A 23223-nucleotide genomic window follows, 5' to 3' on the forward strand; every position below is an offset into this window, starting at 1 on the left:
TGGGTCAGATGTTTTCTTTCCACAAGCTTCTGACAATAGTTTGCAGGAATTTCAGCCCATCCCTTCTGACAGAACTGGTGTAACTTAGATTTGTAGGCCGCCTTTCTCACACATGCCTTTTCAAATCTGCTCACAGCACTGAGATCCGGACTTTGTGATTCCACTCTAAAACATTAACTTTGTTGTCCTGAAGCCAATTTGTAACTAATTTGAGGGCATACTTTGGGTCATCGTCCATGTGGAAGACCCATTTGTTCTTAATCTTTACCTTCCTGGCTGACGTTTTTAAACATTGCTACAATTTCCATATGATGTAATCTATTTTGTGAAGTGCGCCGGTCCCTCCTGGAGCAAAGCTCCTACATAACGTAACGCATCCTCCTCCATGCATCAAAATTGCTTTCTCTGGCCTTTCTCCTCCCAATGTAACACTTGAGTTTCTGTTTTGTTTGACGATTACTCAACATATTACAGGATCAGCATGTGCCATGTTAATATTGCGCTGATTTGAATGCAGTATTGTTGCATTATTTGACTTACGTGTCAGGAGTCAATGAGTCATTCACCTTGTGGGACAGGAACTGTCCACGCCTGATGATGACGCCTAAGATAATAAAGGTCACGCAGCATGTCGGAGTGTCATTATGACAGAAGAGAGCAAACAGAGTGAGGAAGATGTGGATTTGTGGCAGATGATAATATTTCACAACAACATCACGAGATTTTTAAATCTCATTCAGCCCCCTGTGATTTGGCATTTTACAGTGACTTTGAGTAATGGCTTCTTTCAAGCTGAGTGGTCTTACAGATTACGCATCACGATGACCCACGTCTTCATAAGGTCGTCTGCGTTTGTTCTGGGGTTTGATTTGCACGTTTCACAGCCAAACATGTTCATCTCTGGCACACAGAAGCCGACTCCTTTCTCGAACGGTGTGATAGCAGGAAATCCCCCATGCTGTTTATACTCATGTATAAATGTTTGAACAGATGAACGTTGCACCTCCTGGACAAATAGCGCCTAAGGATAAACTAATATTGTTAACGTACGCGATTCTCTCCCGGATATTTTAAAATATATCCATAGACGCTCCTTTATTTCATTCAGCAGTTGTGAGTTAACCTGTCTGACATGATGTCATGCCTTGGGTTTTGTAAAAAAAAAAAAAAAAAAAAAAGTTTTTATCATGCATCTTTTGTCATTCTGTAATTACAAACAGAAATAACTGCAGTAATAAAATAGAAAAAAAAAGGTTTAGTGTGATTCAATGCTAGACAAAAATAAACAATTGTTTCTTTTTAAACAATGAATGTAGATATCTGGCATACATTTTACATATTACACTCTGGACAATCACAAAAGACAATGATCTGAATGCATTGTGTGTTTCTGTCACGCTCCGGTTTTAGTTCTCGTTTGAGGACGAACTTCCTGGTTTGTCAGCGCTGCCCTCTCTCCTAATGACCCCCGTCTTTAACTTCACGAGGCAAACCAGCCTCACGTGTATTCTGCCAGGAAAGATGAAAGCAGCCGGCCTTTAAATGCTTGCAGATTTGTTTTGGTGTTCCTGTGTGGAGGAGGAGTGTCGTAAGATCAAGCAGGGCTACAAATATTTGTGCAATTAGCCGAATGAACCCTCGAAGGTTCTTTCTTATGAACCAGAAACCACCCAGCCGACCCCCTTTTTCAGTGTGATTAATGCTTTGATTGCAATTCAGGTGGCACTTTTCAATGTTCACGTTGCGATAGAAGGTTATTTTTAACTTCTGTTTGTCCTTCAGCTAAATAACGCTGTAGGTTTCCTTGAGGTTTTGTTGTGCTTGAAACACGAAGCTGAGATTTCTTTGAGAGTTTTTTTCATCACAAAACTATGGGCAGTTTGCCGACTTTTCATTATTTTACCTGCCGAACCTTACCTTCACACCTGCCTTTAACTCCTTCACATTTAGTCGTGTTCAGGTCACAAATGCCAATTTATTGCATGTGGATTTTATGTCAAAAACCAACACAAAGTAGTGTAGGACAGTTAAAATGGAAAGAAAATGACACATGGTTAGATTCTCGATTTGATGTAGGTCTGGACTGTAACTCAGCTTTTTAGACACATTGCTATGTTTAAATTTAAACTCTGTTATCGTAGCTCCAGCTGCAAATAGGCTTCGTCTGGTGGATGGTGAAGCTCTGCCCAGGTTTCAAGTCGTTTAGTTTAGATTGTCAGAAAATCTGAGCTGAGGATCTCTGCAGCTCTTCCAGAGTTACTATGGCTCTCTTGACTGCTTCTCCAACTGATGCTCTAATTTCTCAGCTTTTCAGTTTCCAATGATAGATTAAATAGCTGTATGTGAGATGTTCCAAGCTTGGGAGGCTTTTTTATTCACTTAACCTGATTTAACTCCATGTGTCCTTTGATTGTCACGATGATGTTTTTCTCTAATGTTCTCCAACAAACCTGCATAGAACATCTGGATCCCCCAATAAAGTATAATGGAACATGTGGCTACAAAGTGACAGAATTTAAGAAATATTTAGATGAATGAATATTTTTGCAAGATTTGAGATTTCCAGATTTGAAGATACAGGATTACAATATGACAGGGAAAATACCACTTCAGCCACTTGTGAGTCACATGGCACAAGAAGATCGAAGGTTTTCTGAACAGAAGCCCTACAGTGTAATTAATGCAGTGGACACTTTTTTCTGCATTTATAGAGGCTTATAGAAGCAGCACCACACTTAGGAGCAGAACCAGAACTGCCTGTTGCTGTACTTCAGAGTTTAAACCTTTAATTTCTCACCACCCTACCTGCATAAATCCTCCCTCTATGCATAATCCAATCCCTTCTTAATCTCTGGAGGTCTTATCAGACTTAATTTACTTTACTGGACTTCCACTCACTTGTGTGAAAAGGCTTTTTTGTCTGGGCTCCTTATTCTTGCTGGATCTCCTTTCATTCTCAGGCGTTTTCATCCTGAAAAAAACAAAAGGTTGTTGTTGGCTTTTTTATTATTATTATTATTATTATTATTTTGATTTCCTATAAATCCAATTACATTTAAAGGTTTTGCTTGATATAAGTGTGAAGTTATCTGTTGTTCCCATATGGCGCCCTTCACTGTGATTATCACCATGGTAAAGATGTGCAAATGCTTTAAAATGAACTGATGTTTTATAGCTGAAGTGTGATGTATTGACAGAAAATGCTTAGCTCTTGAACTGTGAACTTTAGAGAGCCTTTTTAAACTCCCTTACAAGCTTCTTCACTGTGCTTAGTGGCAAGATAAACATCAATCCAGCCTTGTTTGTCATAGCTGCAATGTTGATGTTTCTTTCTACTTCTTATTGCTCTGACTGTAGATATTAGAGGCGCAGCTGTGCATAAAAAAATCATATGGTATTAGTTATTCAACAACAAAGTATGATCTTGAATCTTTCTTGACTTAGTAAAAACTAAGCGTATACAAACAATCATCAAAGTTCATAGTTAGAAAATGTACTTTACCTGACTATAAATGTTTTTTACCCAGATATGCAGCTTTCATGTAGGCCTGCACAAGGCAAAAAAAAAGAAAAGAAACTTTGCAACTTATATTAAAAAAATATATATATTTATGACAAATTGAACTTAGCCAAACCATCACTGTTTCTCTGCCGACTGTATTTGTCTCAAAAACCACAAAGTTGCAAAAAGAAATCAAAACGTGTTGTGCACAAACCACCTCTCTGCACACATTTTAAGTAATGTTTTATTGGTTAGGTCCACATGCCTGCCAAACTGAAAGGTTCATCCTGAACATTTTCAGTTTGAACTGTTACATATCAAAAAAATAGAAGCAAGTTTACATTGGCAGCGATTTTCCTCAAACCGTTTCCTGATATTCAAATCAACAGACATTTGCCTGAAGGGATTTTTCTTGTCCTTCCTATTTTAACGGATGGCAAAAAAAAAAAAAAAAAAAAAAAATGGTTTCTATAATACAGCAAGTTGTGAGTTTATTAATAGTTAATCAGCAGTCTGGCCAACTTTTAGAAAGTAAAAATATTTTGAATCTATAACTCCTATTATTTTTTTAATTTTGAAAAAAAAAAATCTACTTGAAAAATTTTCTATTAAATTAATTGTATCAAAATTAATTTAAGTTATTAGAAGGGTTGCAGTTGTAATTTTGTAAAAACTCATATTTTATTCCATGATTTTTTTTTTAAATACTAAATGTTAAATTTTTCTAGATATTTGCTGTAGTTCTACAATATAAGACATTTATAAACATATCAATCCTGGGTATTAGTACAAATTGATAGCGTGGGACTTTAGCACAAATATTTAATGACTGCAGCTGTTTTTATTCTTAGTTGATTTGCTAATTAGATTTCAATAATAGATGTAATTTATATTTGAACCATCCTATACTGGTCTGAGATTACTGGAATTACCTGAATTAGATTGTGTGTAACTGGATTTAAACTGTGCCTCTGCGCTTTTGCGCAAAGTGTCCAGAGAGGACTTTTAACCTTTTATAAATACACTGTGCTGAAATCATTTCAACTTAATTCCAAACCTTTAAAGAGTATTTAGATTTTGTGTTTAAATAAAGGTATTTATACGTTACTTGCACGTACCTCTTTATCTTTCATATGATTGAAGATGTGATCCTGTTAAAAAAACAAAAAGAAGCAAACATATTTTTCCAAAATTATTCAAAACGAAAGTGAAACCGGATTGCGTAACGGTCTTTCTTTAGAACAAAACTACATGCCGGTGTTTGGACAGTCAGGACTTCTCTGTCACAGCGGCTCCAACTCACAGACGAGTTTTTTCTTTTTTCTTTTTCTAAAATTTCGCTTCAGTTTCTCAGCGGATGAATATACACCCGCCTCCAGCTGGTTACAGAGCAAATTTTCACTCTGTAAGAGTAGCTGCCCTGCAAGACAGGGGGAGGGGAGAAATCAGAGGAGATGTGGTGTGTGAGTTGGTGTGTGTGTGTGCCTGTGTGTGTGTGTGCATGTGTGAACAAGTAAAGCCGGCTGACTCCAGGGGGAGCAGGAGGAAGAAGTGAGGCGGGCAGAGAGAGGGACGATGAGAGATGACACACAGGCAGAGCAGAGTACAGCAGAGCGGGCGGGCAAACAGTTCGAGGGCTTGTTGATTGGTGTGTGTGTGTGCATGCTGTAAGTTGACCCCACTGGGACGTGCACCTATGGGCTCAGCCCTCCAGCTCCGGTGTAATACCTCATGGCTGGCAGATTAAAGGATGAGACCTGAGGAGCAAGCCGCACGGCTCGGCATAAAGCAGCTGAAGCAGCCATGAGGAGCAGCCAGCAGCGGGTCCGCACCGCGCCGCAGCAGCATGACATGGTGTCCACCTGTCAGTAACTCCGAGCACTGAGGTGTGTGAGACAGCCAGTGGGTCTGAGAAGGGAGCAGGCGGCTGGCTATAGGTTTAGGGTGTGTGTTTTGGGCTGCGTCCCTCTAGGCTGGCGCTGTGGCTCTGTGGTTCTGTCAGTGGCTTTGCTGACTGCGTGCTTTGTGGAGGGGACTCAGAGTGGAGCGGAGGATCCGACGGGCATTTGACGTCCACAGAATGGGACATGACGTGACACCGCATGTCCATTTGAATCACTTCTCCATGTGTGTTTTCTTTGGCTTTGTGTCGCAGGACACCGTTGCCCAGCCGTGGTTCCCGGGACACGCCGTCCTGCACGTTTTGCACGCCTGTTGCTCAAGCATGCTCGATTCAAAGGTGTGAAACACCTCAACGGCTCATCGTCAAGCTCAGCAAAAGTCAGTTAGTTACTCATCAAAGGGCGTCAGATGAGTAAAAGCGGGGAATCTTCTTAAACATGCAGGACGGTGTTGCTTTGACTCCGGGAAACACTGCTGGGTGATTCCAGTAGCAACGGAGGAACTCTTCATACCTCACTCATGAATAGGCCTGCATGTCTTTTTTACTCGGTGCAAAACTTGTGAGCGAGATGGAACACGATTTAGAAATGAGAATGATCTAGTATTTCAGATTTGCTGTGTTGGAATTTTAAGTGTGTCTTTTTTTTTTTTTTTTTTTTTTATTATTGGGAGTTAGTGTAAGTAGCTCTAAATGAGCCCAGAGCAACATATTTGTGCCTTATTTTAAGTCTCCTGCTGGCTGATGCACACTTTGAAGACTGAACTGGAGTTGTGCTGTTCTAAAAAGTCCGAGCAAGTAAAGATGGCAGAAGGTTTGGATTTGAAGACATCAAACATGGATCAGAGACACGTGATGTGTTAGAATTGCATCTTGTGGATGAAACCTTTCAGCAACACAACGGATATATTCATTAAGAGATGTGTGTGTGTCTAACACTGACAGAATGACTGGAAAAGATGTAAATGAACTTATAAGAGGGACTAAATACGAGCACATTTGACTTGTCAAGATATTTTTTGTATTATTACTAAAGACATTTAGATATAATTAAAAATTTAAAATGAAATAAAATTATATCATAATCTATAAACGATACATATAAATTATTTATTTAGTTTCTACACTCACATATATTTGTAATTACTTTTAAATTGTAATATTTTAATTCCCCAAAATAGTTAAAATACACAATGTTACTAATTCTAATTATGTGATTTCTACTTTTTATAGTAGCCTGCATTTGAGTAATTATTTTGAGGCAATAATTAACAAGAGAATATTGACTTTGGACCTTTCTTTCAAGATAATTGGTGACATGACCTTTTCTTATAACCGAGCAATTTTATAAGGAAGTTAGAATATATATAAAAATGAAATATTTTTTGAAGGATTTTTGCTGACATGTAACGCTGAAGGTTCAGCGATAATGTGAAATATGGGTTGAATGGATGCATGTTACAGCAACAGGCTGCAGAAAAAAATGTTTTAAGCTAAATTAAGACGCAACACTGAGAGATAAAATAAGTTTTGTGTTACCAGACCATCATGCCACTCTCACTGCAAATCTAGTTAAAAAGAAGGCCTAGGCCCACACCATTCCTGTGGTTTAAAGTAATTTTTATAAGATACTGGAGAAACTTCTGGAGTGACTGGAGTTTCTCTCATTGTATTTCACCTTATTTTAGCAGTGCTGGTAATTATCTTTGAATTTTCCTTGTAAATAAAAGCTTTTAGGCTATTTTTGCTATGCATTTTTGTGTAAATGCCATTTTACTATAAGGCTGTGGTACTTTTATTCAAAGTTATTTGGTGAGATTCTCATAAAACTGAAATATAAATTAAATCTAAACGGCTTTAATTTTTTTGGGGGGTAAAAAGAATCATCATTGTGTAGTATAAACATCCAAGTTTTTGCCATGTAAAATAAAATACCTAATATCTGCGGTTCTGTAACATGTTTAACTGGAGCATTACCTGCTTAAATCTATTCAGAAAATATAAAATATTGTTCTCTATACTCCAATGCACTATATTAGACTTAAATCATCGCTCTAGGTCACGTAACATGAAAAAACCCCCCCAAAAAACACTGCTTCGGGTTTCTGTATTTACATTTTTTTTATTAGCCAGCTGAGCAAGTGAGGATAGCAAGAGGAGACATATGTCAACAGGAAGGCTGCGGCTCACATTAGAGAAGCATGCGTTTCCCTGCTGAGCAGCCACACCGCACACTATCGAGTGAAGTAAGAGACGGGCAGGTGAACCTGCTGAATCCTGATGAGCCCTCGACCACTGAGGTCTGGGAGTGAAACAGAAACAGGCACCTCAGCGCTACACGCTGAGATAAAACGTTTAGCAACGCCACGGAGCAGCAGCTTTGTTCACTCTGCGACGCAGAGTGTGAAATGTGTAAGATGTGGTTAGGGAAGGAGAGCAGATTCACTGTGTGTTAATATTTATTCAACTTAAAGGGGAAAGTATCACTAATATTTTTTTAATGGAAAAACTAAAGGCTTCGATGTAAATAGATGTTATTATATATTGACAAAAGTAAATTTTTGCCATCAAAAATTAATTCTTAATTTCCTAACCAACATGCAACTTTGTATAACAATGTTGCTTGAATTTAAAGTCTTTTTGTCACAATATTAAATATTTATTTTAAACTAAATGTATTATTTTCTGAAATAGAATAGCAAAATTCCTCACTGCTGTTACCAGAATTGTCTGAATGTGGATTATTACAGTTATGTTAATGCTATCTATAACATTTATTGGTAATTTCATTTTGACAAAGCCTAAAGCAGACAAATAAATAAACAGAAAAACCCAAGTCTCACCAAAAGCAGAGTTCAGGCACAAAACGTGCTTTCTGAAACGGACCCCAGCTCTCCATCCACTGATAATCTTAAGTGAACAGGTTGCATGTTATTCTTGGATGCGCTGGTTCTGCTAAACTGAAGTCTGTCTCATGTTGGATTCGACCAGCCCTTGATGGAAATTCCTGCAGCTTCTTCGGTGTTGCTATCTGCCTCTCTGCAAGACCAATTTCTGCCTTGTTTACGTTTATCCATTTGGGATCACAAATGAGGATTTAATAATGCAGTAATGTGAAGGCTAACAATAATCAGCTTTGAAGGAAGACCACTATTGGGTTCTGTCAGAGTTGACAGGATGACAGCGCAGCAGAGGGAGGAGGGACACAAAGCGTTGGTGCTAGGGTAGGAGATGCTGGGGCTTCGAAAATGTCTTGAAGAGAGACGGGGATGTCCATGTCTTGGTAGCACTCAGTAGGTCATTTCACTATCACTGAACAACACATCATCTTGTCTTTTCCCATTTTTACCATCACTTTTGTCCCGTACTTTGTCCAAGTATGACTGTCTTCATTGAGCTTTGATATGTAAATAGACCCGCGGAAAGTTTTACACCTTTGACGTTTACATTTATACGATGAGATCTCGGCGTTCCTTTAGAAATACGGTGCTTAGCAAATAATGGCTTTTGCCAAAAGATTTAAACGAGCACAGGTCAGAAAGATTCAATCAGGATAGCTGAACCGATGGGAGATGTGATCAAAAGAAGACTGACTGCTGGAATGAAACAGCAAAGTATTTGTCAAAGCTCGCACACCTTTATGCAAATAGATTTGTTTGTTTTTCAGTGCAGCTGTACAGGATTTATATAAAATTATACTGTATTTTATTCAAAGCAATCTGGCAATTTAACAAGGTCGTGGACACTTTTGAGGGCCGTTGTAGGATTCTGTAAACGATTTTTGCTGTTTTGATTTGCTGTGATAGCATAATATTTTTGAACAATGTTTTCATTCAGTTTGAATTAAATACCAGCTCAAACCAGCCTAATACAACTAATCTCCTAGGCCCCAGACCAGGGGTGGACAATCCTGGTCCTGCAGCTCGTCTCCCTGGTCCAACATATTCCAATGGAATAGCCGAATCACCTCCTAAGTGGAGTCAGCTTCTCCAGAGTCCTGTCCTGCTAATGACCTCATTATTTGATTCAGGTGTGTTAAACATCTAAAAGTTGCAGGACCTCGGCCCTCGAGGCCTGAAGCCCACCCCTGCCCTAAACAATGTAGAGATAATAATACATTAAAACTTTGGGTCATGTACTGTAGCAATTAGTCATTCTTATTCTCAGAATCACAAGAATGATAATTAATTTGTAAACAGAATGATTATATTGAAATATATAGTAATTTCAATATTACAAGGCTTTATAATACCTTAGCAGTGTGAAGCAAAGTCATTAAGTAAGTTGAGAATGAACGTATTACTAGCTATTTGAAGATTTAACTTTAATGAAATGCCCCTGTCTCTCTGAAAGGTAAGCACAGAGCTTTGTGGATTATTTGGATTCAAAATATCTGATTACTTGAAATAGAGAAAATAAATTAATTCATAGGAACGAAGGTGTTTGGATGCTAAAAAAAAAGCCTCATGTTTGACCTAGGTCTTGTTTCTTTCTTTTTTAGAGAAAGCAAAACGCCTCATTTTCCAAAGTTCTTATGGAAATTACTTTTGGAAATTAAGTGAGAATAAATCAGCAACAATCTACGCAATTCAACTGCAAAAACAGTGCAGTGTTATTTTTTTTTCTGTTTCCAGAAAAAAAGCTCAGTTTCTACATGCCAAGATAAAAATGTTGACAGACATGCGCAGAATCGAAAGAAATCCCCACACTGTGTTTCTTATTTGTTACTCGCTGCATCAGAATTTGGTTTCTCGTTGTGCTGCAGGACATCTCAGGAGCTGAAGGACGACATTTAAGCACTTCCCTCATACAAATCCTTTTATCTCTGCTCCACAACAACTACCCAGGTCTCGGAGAAGCACTTAAGAGTGCTGCCCGGAAATGGACTGTCCTCAGTCTTAATCCGGAGAGGACACGGTGGGAGAGCCACCAGAGACTGAGACCAGGATATATGCAGGATATCCTCTGCAATGAAGGGGTCTCCTCCTAAATATTGTTGACTTGTTGCTGCCTCTTTGGGATTTCAGAGCGTTTAGACGCTTAAGAGCTTAAGGGCCAAACCAGAAATTGGGTTAATTGAGATTAGACGATTCTGTTGTTGGTGTAAAAAGGACCACCCCCTTATTTTCCTGGACCTACCTGAGTCGTATCGTGTGCTACGTTACACTCGGAGGCTTGCTTTGATAGATTGAGCCACACAAAAGACATATGAGAGATACTAGCTCACATACATGCAGTAGTAGGTGTAAATGCAGCTGGTCATTAAGATGATCACATTATGCTGCACTTAGGGCTGCACTGCAGTTATAAAAGGAGCAGAGAAATTAGTGTTGCTTACTGTGTGTGCAGACGGCATTGGTAATACGATCATGAAATAGGTGCATAATCACATCCTCCCCCCACCGCGATGATTTATGAGCGCAGTTGTGTTCAGTTATAATTTATCTGTATAATATCACTTATGGTGGACAGATCACATTCCACTCAGTTCAGTTTCTTTTTTTCTGGGACTGGCGAGAAGTTGCAGTAAAGTTAAGTCAACGGCCAGTCCATCACATTTCAGATGAAAAAAAAAAAAAAATCTTATTTTATTCAAATTTAATCTTCTTAAGCGTTAAGCAGCAAATTTGCTCTTATATGTGTGTGAAACAATGGTTGGTCTTTTTGTAATTGAAGTTGATCGCAGCGAAAAACAACACATCCGAATGTTGACAGCCAAATGGAGGCAGGAGAGAAGAAATGACAGGTAAATGGAGGAAAACAGGCTTTATCACTCAAGTGAATTAGGCGGGAGCTTTCCGGCTGCGGGGATGAAATGTTTGTGGAGTTTTTACTCTGTAAGAGCTTGACTGAAAGGCCATTTGGGAAGGCCTTTCAGTCAGCCACAGAGAGGCTCCCCTGCTGCGTGCAGGCTGGCATGCTTTACGAGGCGTCTCTGACGTCCAGACACAAGAGCAGGGGCAAACAGTGCTGCTGAAGGCCTCGTTAGGCTTAATGACGAGCGCATCGGAGAAACTTTGATTGCTTTCTTCCGCAGCAACCTCTGACGCTGTATTGTTATGCAACAGGGAGTTTTTAATGACAGAAGTCTTGTTAGAAGCATGTCAGGTATGACATTCGCACAGTAAGGAGGCAGTGTGTAAAAAAATAAAAATAAACACAGAAAAAAACATGGTTTCACTGCATTAGAACATCAAAACAAACATTTGAAATAAACACGTGTAAAATAATTCATCATTTTTGAACAGTTATTCCAGTTTATGCCTGTTTCAACCTGCAGCTTGTAGGCATCAGTGAAGCTAATTTGAGTCTGGAGAACCTTTGAGAATTATCAGCAAGTCAAATAAGCAGCAGAGTCACCTGTGTTGCATTTGATAAAATGTGAAGCTACAACAGTTTATTTGAATTATGTTTATCTTTTTTTTTTTTTTTTTTACATAGCAACACTTTTGCATCGGCTCTCTATTTGCCATTGATTGTTTTTAAAGACCAAGATTCTTCATCCATTGCAATATATTTTGTGTGCAACACTGCAATGCAAAACTTTTCTTCATAAGTCTGTCTGCGCCTGGTTGTGCAGCTGGTCATATTTTTAATTTTTGGAGGTTTTGCTGGTCCTCCTGACCAGGAATTTTCATTTAAACCAGGGTTATTATTTTTTATTTTGTTGTTGTTGTTGTTGTTGTTGTCTTGGAACTTCTCTGTTTATGGTTTAACTTGTGAGCTCCTTTAGCTGTTATGTACTTGTTGTTACCTGCACAGAGACAGTTTTATGGCAGGCTTTATTAGCTTGAACAATTAAAAGAAATTAAAAAAATAAAAATATCTGGGCACCAAACAATTATCTGCAGAAGGACTGGCTTTTTGGGCAGCAATAGATGATGAAATTAATGACACAGTCAGTGGGAGAAGCAAACAGACCGGGAAGTATGCCTTAAGACAGAACGAAACTGATGCAGAAAGGCCCTTAAAGTAAAAATCCACAATACTGCATCTCCTTGGAAGGATAAAGAAAACCTTTACAGGCAGTAGAAATCTGAACATCAGTATTAATTGTTTGGTAAGTCGCACTGGGAAAGACCAAACATCACACCACTATGTGTAAAGTTTAGCCAAAACCAAACAGGAGAAGCACAGAAGCAGGGGTAGGTCAAAGGTCAGCAAACAGAAGTTTCTAAAAGCTGCTAGAACAGGAGGCTGGATCAGGCCTGACTTTGGTATGTTGGAGCCTGATAAAAATAAGTCCTTTTGGTGAAAATGGTCCTGTAATTCTTGTGGAAATCAAATGGTCTCCCAGAGTAGCAATTTGCTATAATCTCTTTTTTTTTATTTATTTATTTTTGTTATGATTTACGTCTAAAATTCAGAGTATTTTCTTATTCTTAAATTTGGTTGCAAAATATAATTTTCTTTACAGGGAAAAGAGGCTCTTTTTTATAAAAAAAGAAAAGAAGAAAAGAAAAACCCATTTTCCTTCTTCAGTCCGTTTTCATTTGCCTTTATACACAAGCCTTTTTATTATTGGTATAATGTTTTGCTTTCAGTGGCCTTAATGTGCCGTCCAAATGTAAAATGTATTCTTAAACAATAATCATAATGTAAACTATCACATCTTTTGCTGGGACACTAATATAATCAGCGGTTCTTTTAGGCTTTACTTCCATTCGCATTGTAGGATTCGGTGCCTTAAGTACATTGGCTAAATTTACTTTACCTTCTTTAGAGCAAATAACATTTCAAATGCTTTGATTGTGAATTAATGAGTACTGTCAAGATGCTAGTGTGTCTCATGATTGGTGGAAATGCATCATTTTAGTACAAGCGAGAACAAAAGTTTACTTTAGTGATGCCCATTGATCAATCAATTGGGCTTAATCCTGTTTTTTCTTGTTAAGGTCGTCACAGGTTAAACAGAAGTCAGACTTTCTTTAAGACATTGTAGAAAGAGAGAGAGAGAGGGAGGGAGTGGGTGTGTCAAACAGAATAAAAACTTACCCAGAAACTTAATTCAGATGAAATCTGAACACAAATCCATGGGAATAACAAGGCTGGTGAAACAGGAGAGGAGCTAAAGGAACAAGATGGACAATGTGAATAGAAGACCTGACAAAAGCAGAGGGAAAGACGAGGCTTCCCACACAAAGGCCGACTTGATGATGATTCACACAACTAAACTAAGAAGACGTAATCAAGACAGGGTTCCTTACACTTTTGAGACAATACATGTTTAGGAGGCAGGCATGTAGAGTCTAGCCCATCTAATGTCAACATAAGAGTGAAAAATACTCTTGAAATGAAGTTATTGTCAGATAACTTTGTAATCAAGACTCCTGGCAAAAACTCGCTTTACTAGTTTGTCAATGTTTTTACTCTTAGCTGGAGTGATGAAGTCTGAATCATGACAGAAAGGACAGCATCCTTCATGCAAGCGACTAAAATGTGGTATCCCTGTAGGACGGCTGGGGTCAGCCTGAGAGACACCGGAGAAGAGACGGTGCTCCTCTACGTGTGACGGAGTCACCTAAGGTGGTTTGGGTAGATCGCGTCTCTTTGTACGTTTTCTGGACAAGTCCTACCGAGAGGAGACCCAACAATCCTGAACTCATTGACGGACCATATGTCCCACCTGGCCTGGGACAAACTTTGAATCCTCTAGAAGGAACTGAAGTGTGAGGTCTGGGTTTCCTGTCTTTGCAGCAGGAGAAAATGAAAGGATGGGTAATTTTGTGAGAACCATCTGCAGGTTGTACTGATAAAAGCCAAATATCTTTGTCTACCTGCTAAGGGATTAAAAGGATAGTTCATTATTATTTTTTTAAAAGTTCTAATAAAATATTAGAACGATAGAATATCTTACCTGCTGTAAAAAAACAAAACAAAACAACCTTTTACCATCTTTATTAAATTATTAAATCTAACTCTATATTGGTTGGGTCCAGAAATATTTTTATTGGCATTTTTTGAAAAACCAAATAACACAGATTTTGTTTTCACAAATTGAGTAAAACTTTTCACAAGCCACAAACAGTGTTTTAAAGATTTTAATCAGTTTAAACAACTGGTGTCTGTGCTTAATCAGGCCATATATTGCAGTATTTGTGCTTGTTCTCCCAAATATGCCTTTTCTAGTATTTTCATACTTTGAATAAAGCTTTCATCAAACCTAAACTGTGGATTTAAGAAATTCTAGTTCAGTGTACAGCAGATGTATCCAGCTTAGGTTGGAGTAGTCTAAGTTTATCAGATTTTCAACTCGACAATCAAATGTACACCGGATTGTAATACTCACTTTAAATTCATGCTGATAAGAAACTGTGGAGCAGATATTAGCGTCATTAGCTACAGACATTATTGTCATTAACTAAACGTTATCCCATTGCGTCGTCTCATAGACATGACAAACTGTTTGAATCTAGTCCGTGAATACGCCGCCTTAGACTTGCACACAAAGGACGGGAAAATTCACAACGAAGGTTCAACTTTATAGAAATCATTTAATGGAAAGTTAGGATGTGGAAATTTAGAAATAGTCCAAATGGGAAACTTTTGGGTTTGATGAGTATGAATGAGAATTTACTGGAACAAACTGGAATCATGTTCACCATTGTGACACATAAAAATAAACATTCTGTATTTTCATAGGCAGACAGCAAGGAGCTACTTCCAGTACCACATCTAATGTATTTACACAATATAGAAACTAACCACATCTTATGTCCCTTTGCTCAGTTGTGTTGCTACAACATAGTTGTGCTCTGGGACACAAAATGTGGTTCCAGCAGACCAGGCTGCTATAAATCATCTGATCAGGTGATGGATGAATGCACAGCGCGTGTAGGGGTTGGTGCTTCAGTTCCTCTGGAGTGAGTGATATGCTGTATGCATGTTATTAAGGAATATCATAGCAATACTGGTGTATTTGTATGAAATGTCCTTGGTTTTGACAAGTTCAAATATGCATTTTCTTCCTACTTTATTTTCAAATGTCAGGTTAATTCAAATAAAACGTCCATACATTTTCAACAAGGTCCTTAATATATTATTTTAAAACGTTGAATGCTTCTTCAAAGCTTTTGTAAGTTGGCAAGTTCGATGGATTTCTTTATTAGCCAAGTCCTTCGACACAGTAGGTCTATAACTCACAGAAAATCTCATTTTGTTTTTCAAGAATATAAGTCTCAAACGTAGCATCAGGCTCAAGAGCCCTCTCTTTATATTTGAATATAAATATAATTGTTAAAAAACAACAACAGTTAGACTTCTTGTCGTCGACATCACATATCTAAAAATCAAAAACTGTCCTTTTAAAATTCCTTTGACAGCCCAATTTCTGACTATTTTCAGGTGTGGATGCAGTAAATATTAGCTTTTCAAATAAAAACGACCACCCTCAGATATTTAAAGCCACAAATCAAGACATTTTTTCCTCCTTTTTTTTTCTTGGCAGACTGTTTCAAACCAGCTGCAGGCAGCTTCAACAAACCTTAAATAACATCAACCTGAGCCCGTGTCTTCTGCCACAGCTAAATTTCAGGATTTTTCTAAAGAAGCTAAGAGAATGCGCCGAGTTCTCGCTTGAATCCAAACAAACGGGATGTTATAGCAGACACCTGACTCCTCCCTGGTTATGAAGCAGCTCATATGAGTTCTGCACAAACAGCTGATGTCTGCAGAGGACCCTGAAGGCTGCAGGGAGGGAACAGCAGATGTGGCAGGATGGCATGTAGTGTGAGCCGCTCCCTACTCCGGAGACACATGGAAAGACAGAGAGCGGTGGACCTCTGGTCAGCCGGTGGCCACAAATATGCTGAAAATGAGACATTAAAGGATTGTTAGGAGGTGCTGTAATATTTTCCGCAACATGCCTCTTCAGAGAGCTTTCGCCTTCATGTGAGAGTGACAGGCAAGCAAGTCAATCTTAAAAAACAACAAAAAAGCAAGGTCACTATTTTGAAGTAAGCACAGCTAAAGATTCCAGAGTAATTTGGTTTTATGGAGAAAAACTTCATTTTAAATCCCACAAAAGAGGATAGAAAAAGTTGCAAAGGATGCTGCAGTGTGTGGTGTGGCATCTTGTTCTGCATCAAGATTACAGGCGGCATAATTATTTGGCAGAAACACAATAGAGGACTGGGCCTTGGATATCGCAGGATATTCATACAGACAACACTGAATGAAAGGAGCTTTTAGTTTCCATCGGAGGCAGCTCAGGGACGCCAGCCTTTGGGCTGTTCAGAGGTTTCAACTTGGCCATAAACACTTTTTAGCAATTGGCAGCTTTTTGCTTGCCATGTGGTTGTTTACTACGTCGGAATAGGTGATGTGTTTTGCCCGTGTTTGGACATCGGCTGCCAAAAGAGCTCTTTCATCAAGCCTCTTGCTTTAAACCTCCATCAGTGACAGAAAGCCTTCAGGCTGCAGTGTGGTGCGATCCTCTGGGAAATGTTGGCTTGTTTGTTTTGATTTTCTTGATTTTTTTTTTTTTTCTTTGTTGCTGTTTATCGCTGAATAAAACACACACTTGACCGACATCACTGTTGCAATTTTTGGGTTTGCGATATTCTGTGCACAGCCAGGTTAACTTCCTGTTCCAGAGAAAAGTTTGCTCAGACTTACCAAGCTTACCAAGGCACGAAGGCAATACTTTTTTAGGTTTTAATGATTTGATGGAGAGTTTTATTTTCAAGATGATGTAATTTATAGCATCAGCCATTTTCAAAACCAAGAATTAGGAGCACAAATTTGAATGTATTCTAATTCAAGATACTTAAACCTACTCGGACGTTTGTGGACAATTTCCGATCAGTTTTTTTGTTAAATTTGATCTTCTGATATCAATCTGATCCAACGTCAAGCCACTATGTGAGAGAATAATTGATTTAAAATTGGGTTTTGATCATTCAGAGCAGTCGAAACTGACATTTTAAACTTACTTTTTCTTTTTTTTAGTGTTCTGATTAGTGCAGTTAGCATGGTCAACATTATTGTGGCCATGTCTTCAAGTAAAGGTAGATCTCTCTCCAAAAGGAAGCCAACATTTCCAAATCAGGCATCATCCACAAACAATAGAAAATACATTTTATTTTGAAATAGTTTTTTGTATATTTGTGTACATTTTTAAACATCACTGATTCTGAAAACTTTGAGTTTTACTTTCTCAGTTAACAGCGTACTGAAAGAGTTGTGACTCGGTAACGGTTATGTTTGATGTGCCCTGATCAGAAAAAGATTAAACTTTTTAAAAGTGTATCGTACGTGAACTCGACTTTTAAAACAGATTCCCCAAATTTTCAAGAAGTGTTGAGGTCTGAGGTTTAGCAAAACCATTAAAAGCTTAATTTTCACCTTTTTTTTTTAACCATTTTAAAATTGTTTATGATTTGTGCTCGAGAAAACTGGCTAATAGTTTCTGTCTAGCTAATAAATCTGAAGTTACTCTACCTTCTAACTTTTGCATACTTTTTGTTGAAAGCACCTGCACTGGCAGTGAAACAGTCCCATAGGATGATGCTACCACCACCATGCTTGACAGTTGGTACAGTGTTCACAGATGCGACTCTTCAAGCCATCCTTTTCTCATTGTGATCTTTGAATGACATGTACATACATATAACTTATTGAAGTAGTAATTATCATACCTGTAGTTATTTAAAAATGACTTCAGGAGACTTTTCCTTGAACTCCTTGCTAAATTAAAAGACATAAAACTTAAATATATTTAAGTCTGTATGAATAAATCTGACAGAAACCTGGAAGGAAACGTAGCGGGTGGTCCAGGTGTCTTTTGCTCAGGGGTTTTTAACCAAATATTAGTGGCTGCGTATGCATTGCTTTGAACTTGTATGTGTAATTAAGCTTTTATGTGGATTAGGGAAAATTTAAAAGAGATTAAAATGTATGTGTCCAATTCCTGTATTCCACAGGAAATACAGTTCAAAGAAATTATTAAAAGCCCCAAAATTAGAGGACAGTGATAGTCATGAGATTTATAAGGTTGATCTACGACTGTATTCGTCTGTAGTGTTATACTTTATGTCATGTAAGCTTGTTTAAGATTATGTTTGTTGCATTTTATAAAGTTTGACTTTTATACAATATGCTCTGTTGTTTTACTGAAAGCTTGGATGGCTGTCTAAAGAGTCTGCTCCTTCTGTTTCTGCCCTTGAGCAACACAGTTAGAGACGTGTCTTTCTGTCCAGCTGCCAACGGGATTCTGTTCACTCGCTGCAAGAAGACAAATCCAGAGCCAAGGGTGTTTTTTTTTGTTTTTGTTTTTTTTTTTTTTTGCTCTTTTGCTTTTTGAGAAAATACGAAATTTGCGTCTGAAAATTCCTGCATTTCATTCATTTCTGTCTCTCCTCCAGTTATACTCTTGAGTTAAATGCTTGATATGCTTTTTAAAAATGTCTTTTCAGAGTAAGTTAGCTGCGCGGTCAGGGCAGTGCTGCACCGCACTCTCTCACGTTAATGCTGTTGTTAACAGCTTGTGGGCACGGGTGGTTTGTGTGGCTTTGCTTTTTTGAGCTGAAAGACTCGCTGAAGGCAGAGAGACAGCGTGGAAACCCTGGATCCTAAAATGAGCAGAGTGGGACCTGGCTCCTAAATATTCTGATTAAGTTGTTAAAGATTTAGAGCTCATCAGATCTGAAACTCAGGTTTAAGCATCTTCGCCGTTTAAATCAACTAAACTGAAGGAAATAAATCAAATTCCTGTTGACTTGTTTATGTCTGAGGTTGGATTTTGTGTCTCTTATTCTTGATGATTAATTCAAAGCCAAAAACGGCTCTGATTAGGTCACCGAGGATGCAGACAACCCTTCATTTTACTCTAAACAGGGACTGATTTTTTCCCCCTTGTGTCTTTTCTAATCATTCTGAGTGTGATGAGAACATAGACAATTATTAAACTCATGTATCTACATTGGCCAAAACAAATGGATTTGTTTTTATATATATTATTAATATTTAATGGTTGTAGTCGTGAAAAAATTATCTAAGCTTGAAGTTTTGGCTTGAAATGTTGTATCAAAATATCAATAGAGGTTTAAATCTAAAATTTATTCAAATTTTGTCTGAAGGTAATCATGATCATTTAATTTACTTTTTAAAGCAATAATTATAACCACCCCCAATATTTTGACTAGTACACCTGTCAGATGGATTTATATAAATATTTTTATGACTAGATAATAATAATAATAATAATAATAATAATAATAATAATAATAATAATAACAATAATAATAATAACAATAATAATAAGGGTGATGTTATTATTTATCATTAATATGAATATTCATCATTAATATAATAATATTTATTGCTTTTTTATTTCCTTCACAATTTATCAGAATAGTAATTATTTATCTAAATATATAATACAATAAATAATGTGATATAATTTACTTGCTTAAATTAATGTTACTTTTAATATAATTAAGTATGCTATAATAATAATAATAATAATAATAATAATACTAATAATAATAATAATAATAATAATAATAATAATAATAATAATAATAATGCTAAAGAAAAGTCAATAATAGTGCTTCTTTCATTCACTGTAAGCCCTCTAATACATAAAGGATTTCATATCTACCTGAATAAGTTGGAGATATTTTAAAACCATGGACACAATTTTACAGGGACTAAAGAAAAGCATGTTATAACAAACTGATTTCACTTGAAAAAAATATTTTATTATTAGTTTACTATTATCATTTTATGTTTATCTTGCTTAAACCAATCTTATGGGGAATAAACACAACTGATTAAACTCCTGAAATTTTGTTCTGGGTTTTGGTTTTGTTGTCCCCTTCTTACCACACTCTACAAAACTTTCTGGAGAGACTCTTGCTCTTTATTAAAATTTCATTCATTAATTAATGAATGAAGATGTCTAATAATTAGGTTTCCTCGTGTTCTTCGGATGATATTATCAGAAATGACTAACCGTAGCCACACTTTCCCTCAGCACGTCTGGATCAGGTCTTGACTGGTGATATTGAACATTGGGTCTTCTTCCCATTGGTGACTGATGTGTACATCTAGAAATAAGGTCTGATTGTGAATTAATAGATTTCCTCCTCAGTCGCTGTTACGATAAACCTGTTTATAAATATACTATAAATAAAGTGGCAGCTGGTTTTACTGTAAACCGATGACTGTAAAAGTGTGTGAGTTTGTGGTTCAGGTCCTTTAAATCCACTCCGTCTGTGTCTCTCATCTCTGCAGGAGTCGGAAGATCCAGATCCGGAACATTCCCCCTCATCTGCAGTGGGAGGTCAGTTGTTTTCTATCTCTGTTTGTGTGTGTGTGTGTGTGTGTGTAGGTGTGTGTGTGTGTGTGTGTGTCAGTGTGTGAGAGACGGTGATGCCCCGTTGAACAGCAACAGGCGGCACATAAACCAGTTTCCTGACAATGAGTCACCGGCCTTTGTAGTTTGGGCCGAAGTGTTTGTGAGCACGCGTTTCGGTCAGTGTTTGTTACCGTGGCGATGACACTGCGTCGTTGTGTCAACATCTGTGTCCAAGTTCTCTGTGTTCATGTCTCTGCGTTATCTACAGAGAAACTCAAAACATTTAAATGAATTTAAAAAGTACTTTTAAGAATTTAAGAGAAAAATGTTTTGTGTTTAATAGATCATAATCCCGCTGCTGCTAATATAATATAACATCTTGACTCTTACAATCCTTCAAAGCAATGCCTGATTGTTAAATACATTTCAACATAAATCAGTGTTAAGTCTACATGCAGGCCTCATTTAGACCTGTGTAAGAACAAAATTTAAACTATTTGGCCTAAAAGTAATCTAAGCTTATAAATTCATTTAAAAAAGGCATAAAAGTCTGTGACTTATGCAAAAACTCAGATCTTCATTTAATCCAGGATGAATAGATTTCATTTACCTTTTTAATTACTGCAGAAATTTTCACCGAAAGGATTGTATGGTTTGCTTTATGAGAGCTGAAAATTGTGAAAATAGAGGCAAACATAATGACTTATTTACATCTGTTTGAACGGTTCTCAGTATTGGAACCAAAGCCCATTTAGTTTTGCCAAAGAGCCGCTTTTTTCGGCATCAACAGAGACAAAGGTTTCATTTTGTTTTCATAAACATAAAACTGTCAGTTGCAAAGCAGAAATCCTAATTTCCGACCAGATGTACACTCTCTCACTTAGCCGCGGCATCTGCAACTCAGTTGCTCAGAGACACTGCGGCTATTTCAACTTGGTATTAGCTGATTATTTATTAGCTATGCTTTTATTAAGCCAGGAAAGAGAATATTAGATTTCTTTCCGTTTGCTTGTCAGCAGCGCACAGGATCTGTTGCATCACTGCATTGTTCTCCATTTATCTGGAGGGAACTGCAGTCATTTTGGACCCTTTCTAGCATCTCATCTGGCATTATATTGAATTTGATGGACTATTTTAAGAGTTTTTTCCCTTGCCATATTTTGAGACCTGAGACCTTTCCTGGTATATTTCTGTGTACAACGCCTCAACACTGTTTAAAGAGTTAAGCTGCAGCTAACCTGGTTGTTGTTTTGTCTTTCCCGACAATTATGTCAATCGCCTTAATTAATTTCTGACCCGTTTATTCTAACTTTGACCAATATATTTCTATTTTCTGGTTGAATTTTGAGTTTGTATTCATTGTAAAACAGACAATTAAAAGCATTGATATTCTCCAAAACTTCTCTGGTATGCAGAGTTTTAAATTAAAATGCTTCAGATATTTAGACAAAGGTATTCATCTGAAAAATAAAAAATACAAACTCCGAACACCTAAAAAAAAAACAACTAAACTAACAAAAAAAACAAACAAACATGAACCTTTGTTTCTTTTTCTGCAAGCACTTAATTTAAAACACACTTTAAGAGGGTTCAGCATGTTTGAGAATTTTCTAAAATAATTTTAAAAATTATTTTTTTGAATTGTCTACATTATGCTTGCATCCCATACTTATGTACTTTACTTATTTAAATATATAATAGTCATAATTGGTGGAAAAATAAATGATTATTACAAAAAGTACAAAAAGTAATGGACTCACTGTAACTCATTGTAAATTATGCACATTCCAGCTCAATATTTATGCAAAATACACAACAGGGGTCATGTTTCCTTTATGTAGACTTTTACTCTTTCACTTTCTCTGGTTTCATTTTAAATATTTGAAATAGCGTGACAAAGAAATAAATGAAAACTACCATCGATAAGTCATTCTATTAACAAGTACACAGTTTTGAAACTCTAAAGTGCCACTCACCAAATCAGCCTATCAATCTAAGAATCCACAAGTTTCATTAACCTGCTGAACGTTCGGTGCATCCTTATTTGACAAAAGACGCTTGACCCAATCCAGTCCTTTTAAAGCAAAGGACAGCAATCTTCTGCAAAAGTCGACCACCAAATAGAAATATGTCTAAATGGTATTTGGGGATACACACATGAGAGCATGACTGTAACGACCTTCCTCATTAGAACAAGACTGCACTGCATGTCTTTATGGTGAAAGGTATAGTTCCTGTGGAAACCATGCAAGTTTTTAAAGCCAATTAGTATTTTATAAAAAGTTATAAACTAATTTCCCCAAACGATGTTTGCAAAATTGGTCAAAAATTGTTTCACACACTGGTGTGTTCCCCCCCCCCCCCCCCCCCCGTTTTTTGATTAGAAAATGGGTGCATGTTTAACTTTGAACAGCAGAGTAAATCAACACGGTGTTAGTACTGATTAAATGATTGCGTTAATTATAAAAAAATCAGTCACAACACAAAAATACATTAGTGTAGAAAAGCATTCATATGTAA

The 23223-nt window shown here is 37.2% G+C and overlaps 1 protein-coding gene across 2 annotated transcripts in view; it reads left to right on the plus strand.

Annotated features, from left to right (window-relative positions):
* igf2bp2a (insulin-like growth factor 2 mRNA binding protein 2a) overlaps positions 1–23223 on the plus strand; it is a 72839-nt gene that overhangs the window by 19058 nt on the left and 30558 nt on the right. For both annotated transcript variants that reach the window (XM_015012080.2, XM_088001459.1), the window contains exon 3: positions 20640–20688. In XM_015012080.2, coding sequence (XP_014867566.2) covers positions 20640–20688 — 49 coding nt within the window. The remainder of the gene's footprint in view (positions 1–20639; positions 20689–23223) is intronic.

The sequence above is a fragment of the Poecilia mexicana genome, unplaced genomic scaffold (genome assembly GCF_051168715.1).
Source record: "Poecilia mexicana isolate PSO_F unplaced genomic scaffold, ASM5116871v1 scaffold_2, whole genome shotgun sequence".
Lineage (NCBI taxonomy): Eukaryota > Metazoa > Chordata > Actinopteri > Cyprinodontiformes > Poeciliidae > Poecilia > Poecilia mexicana.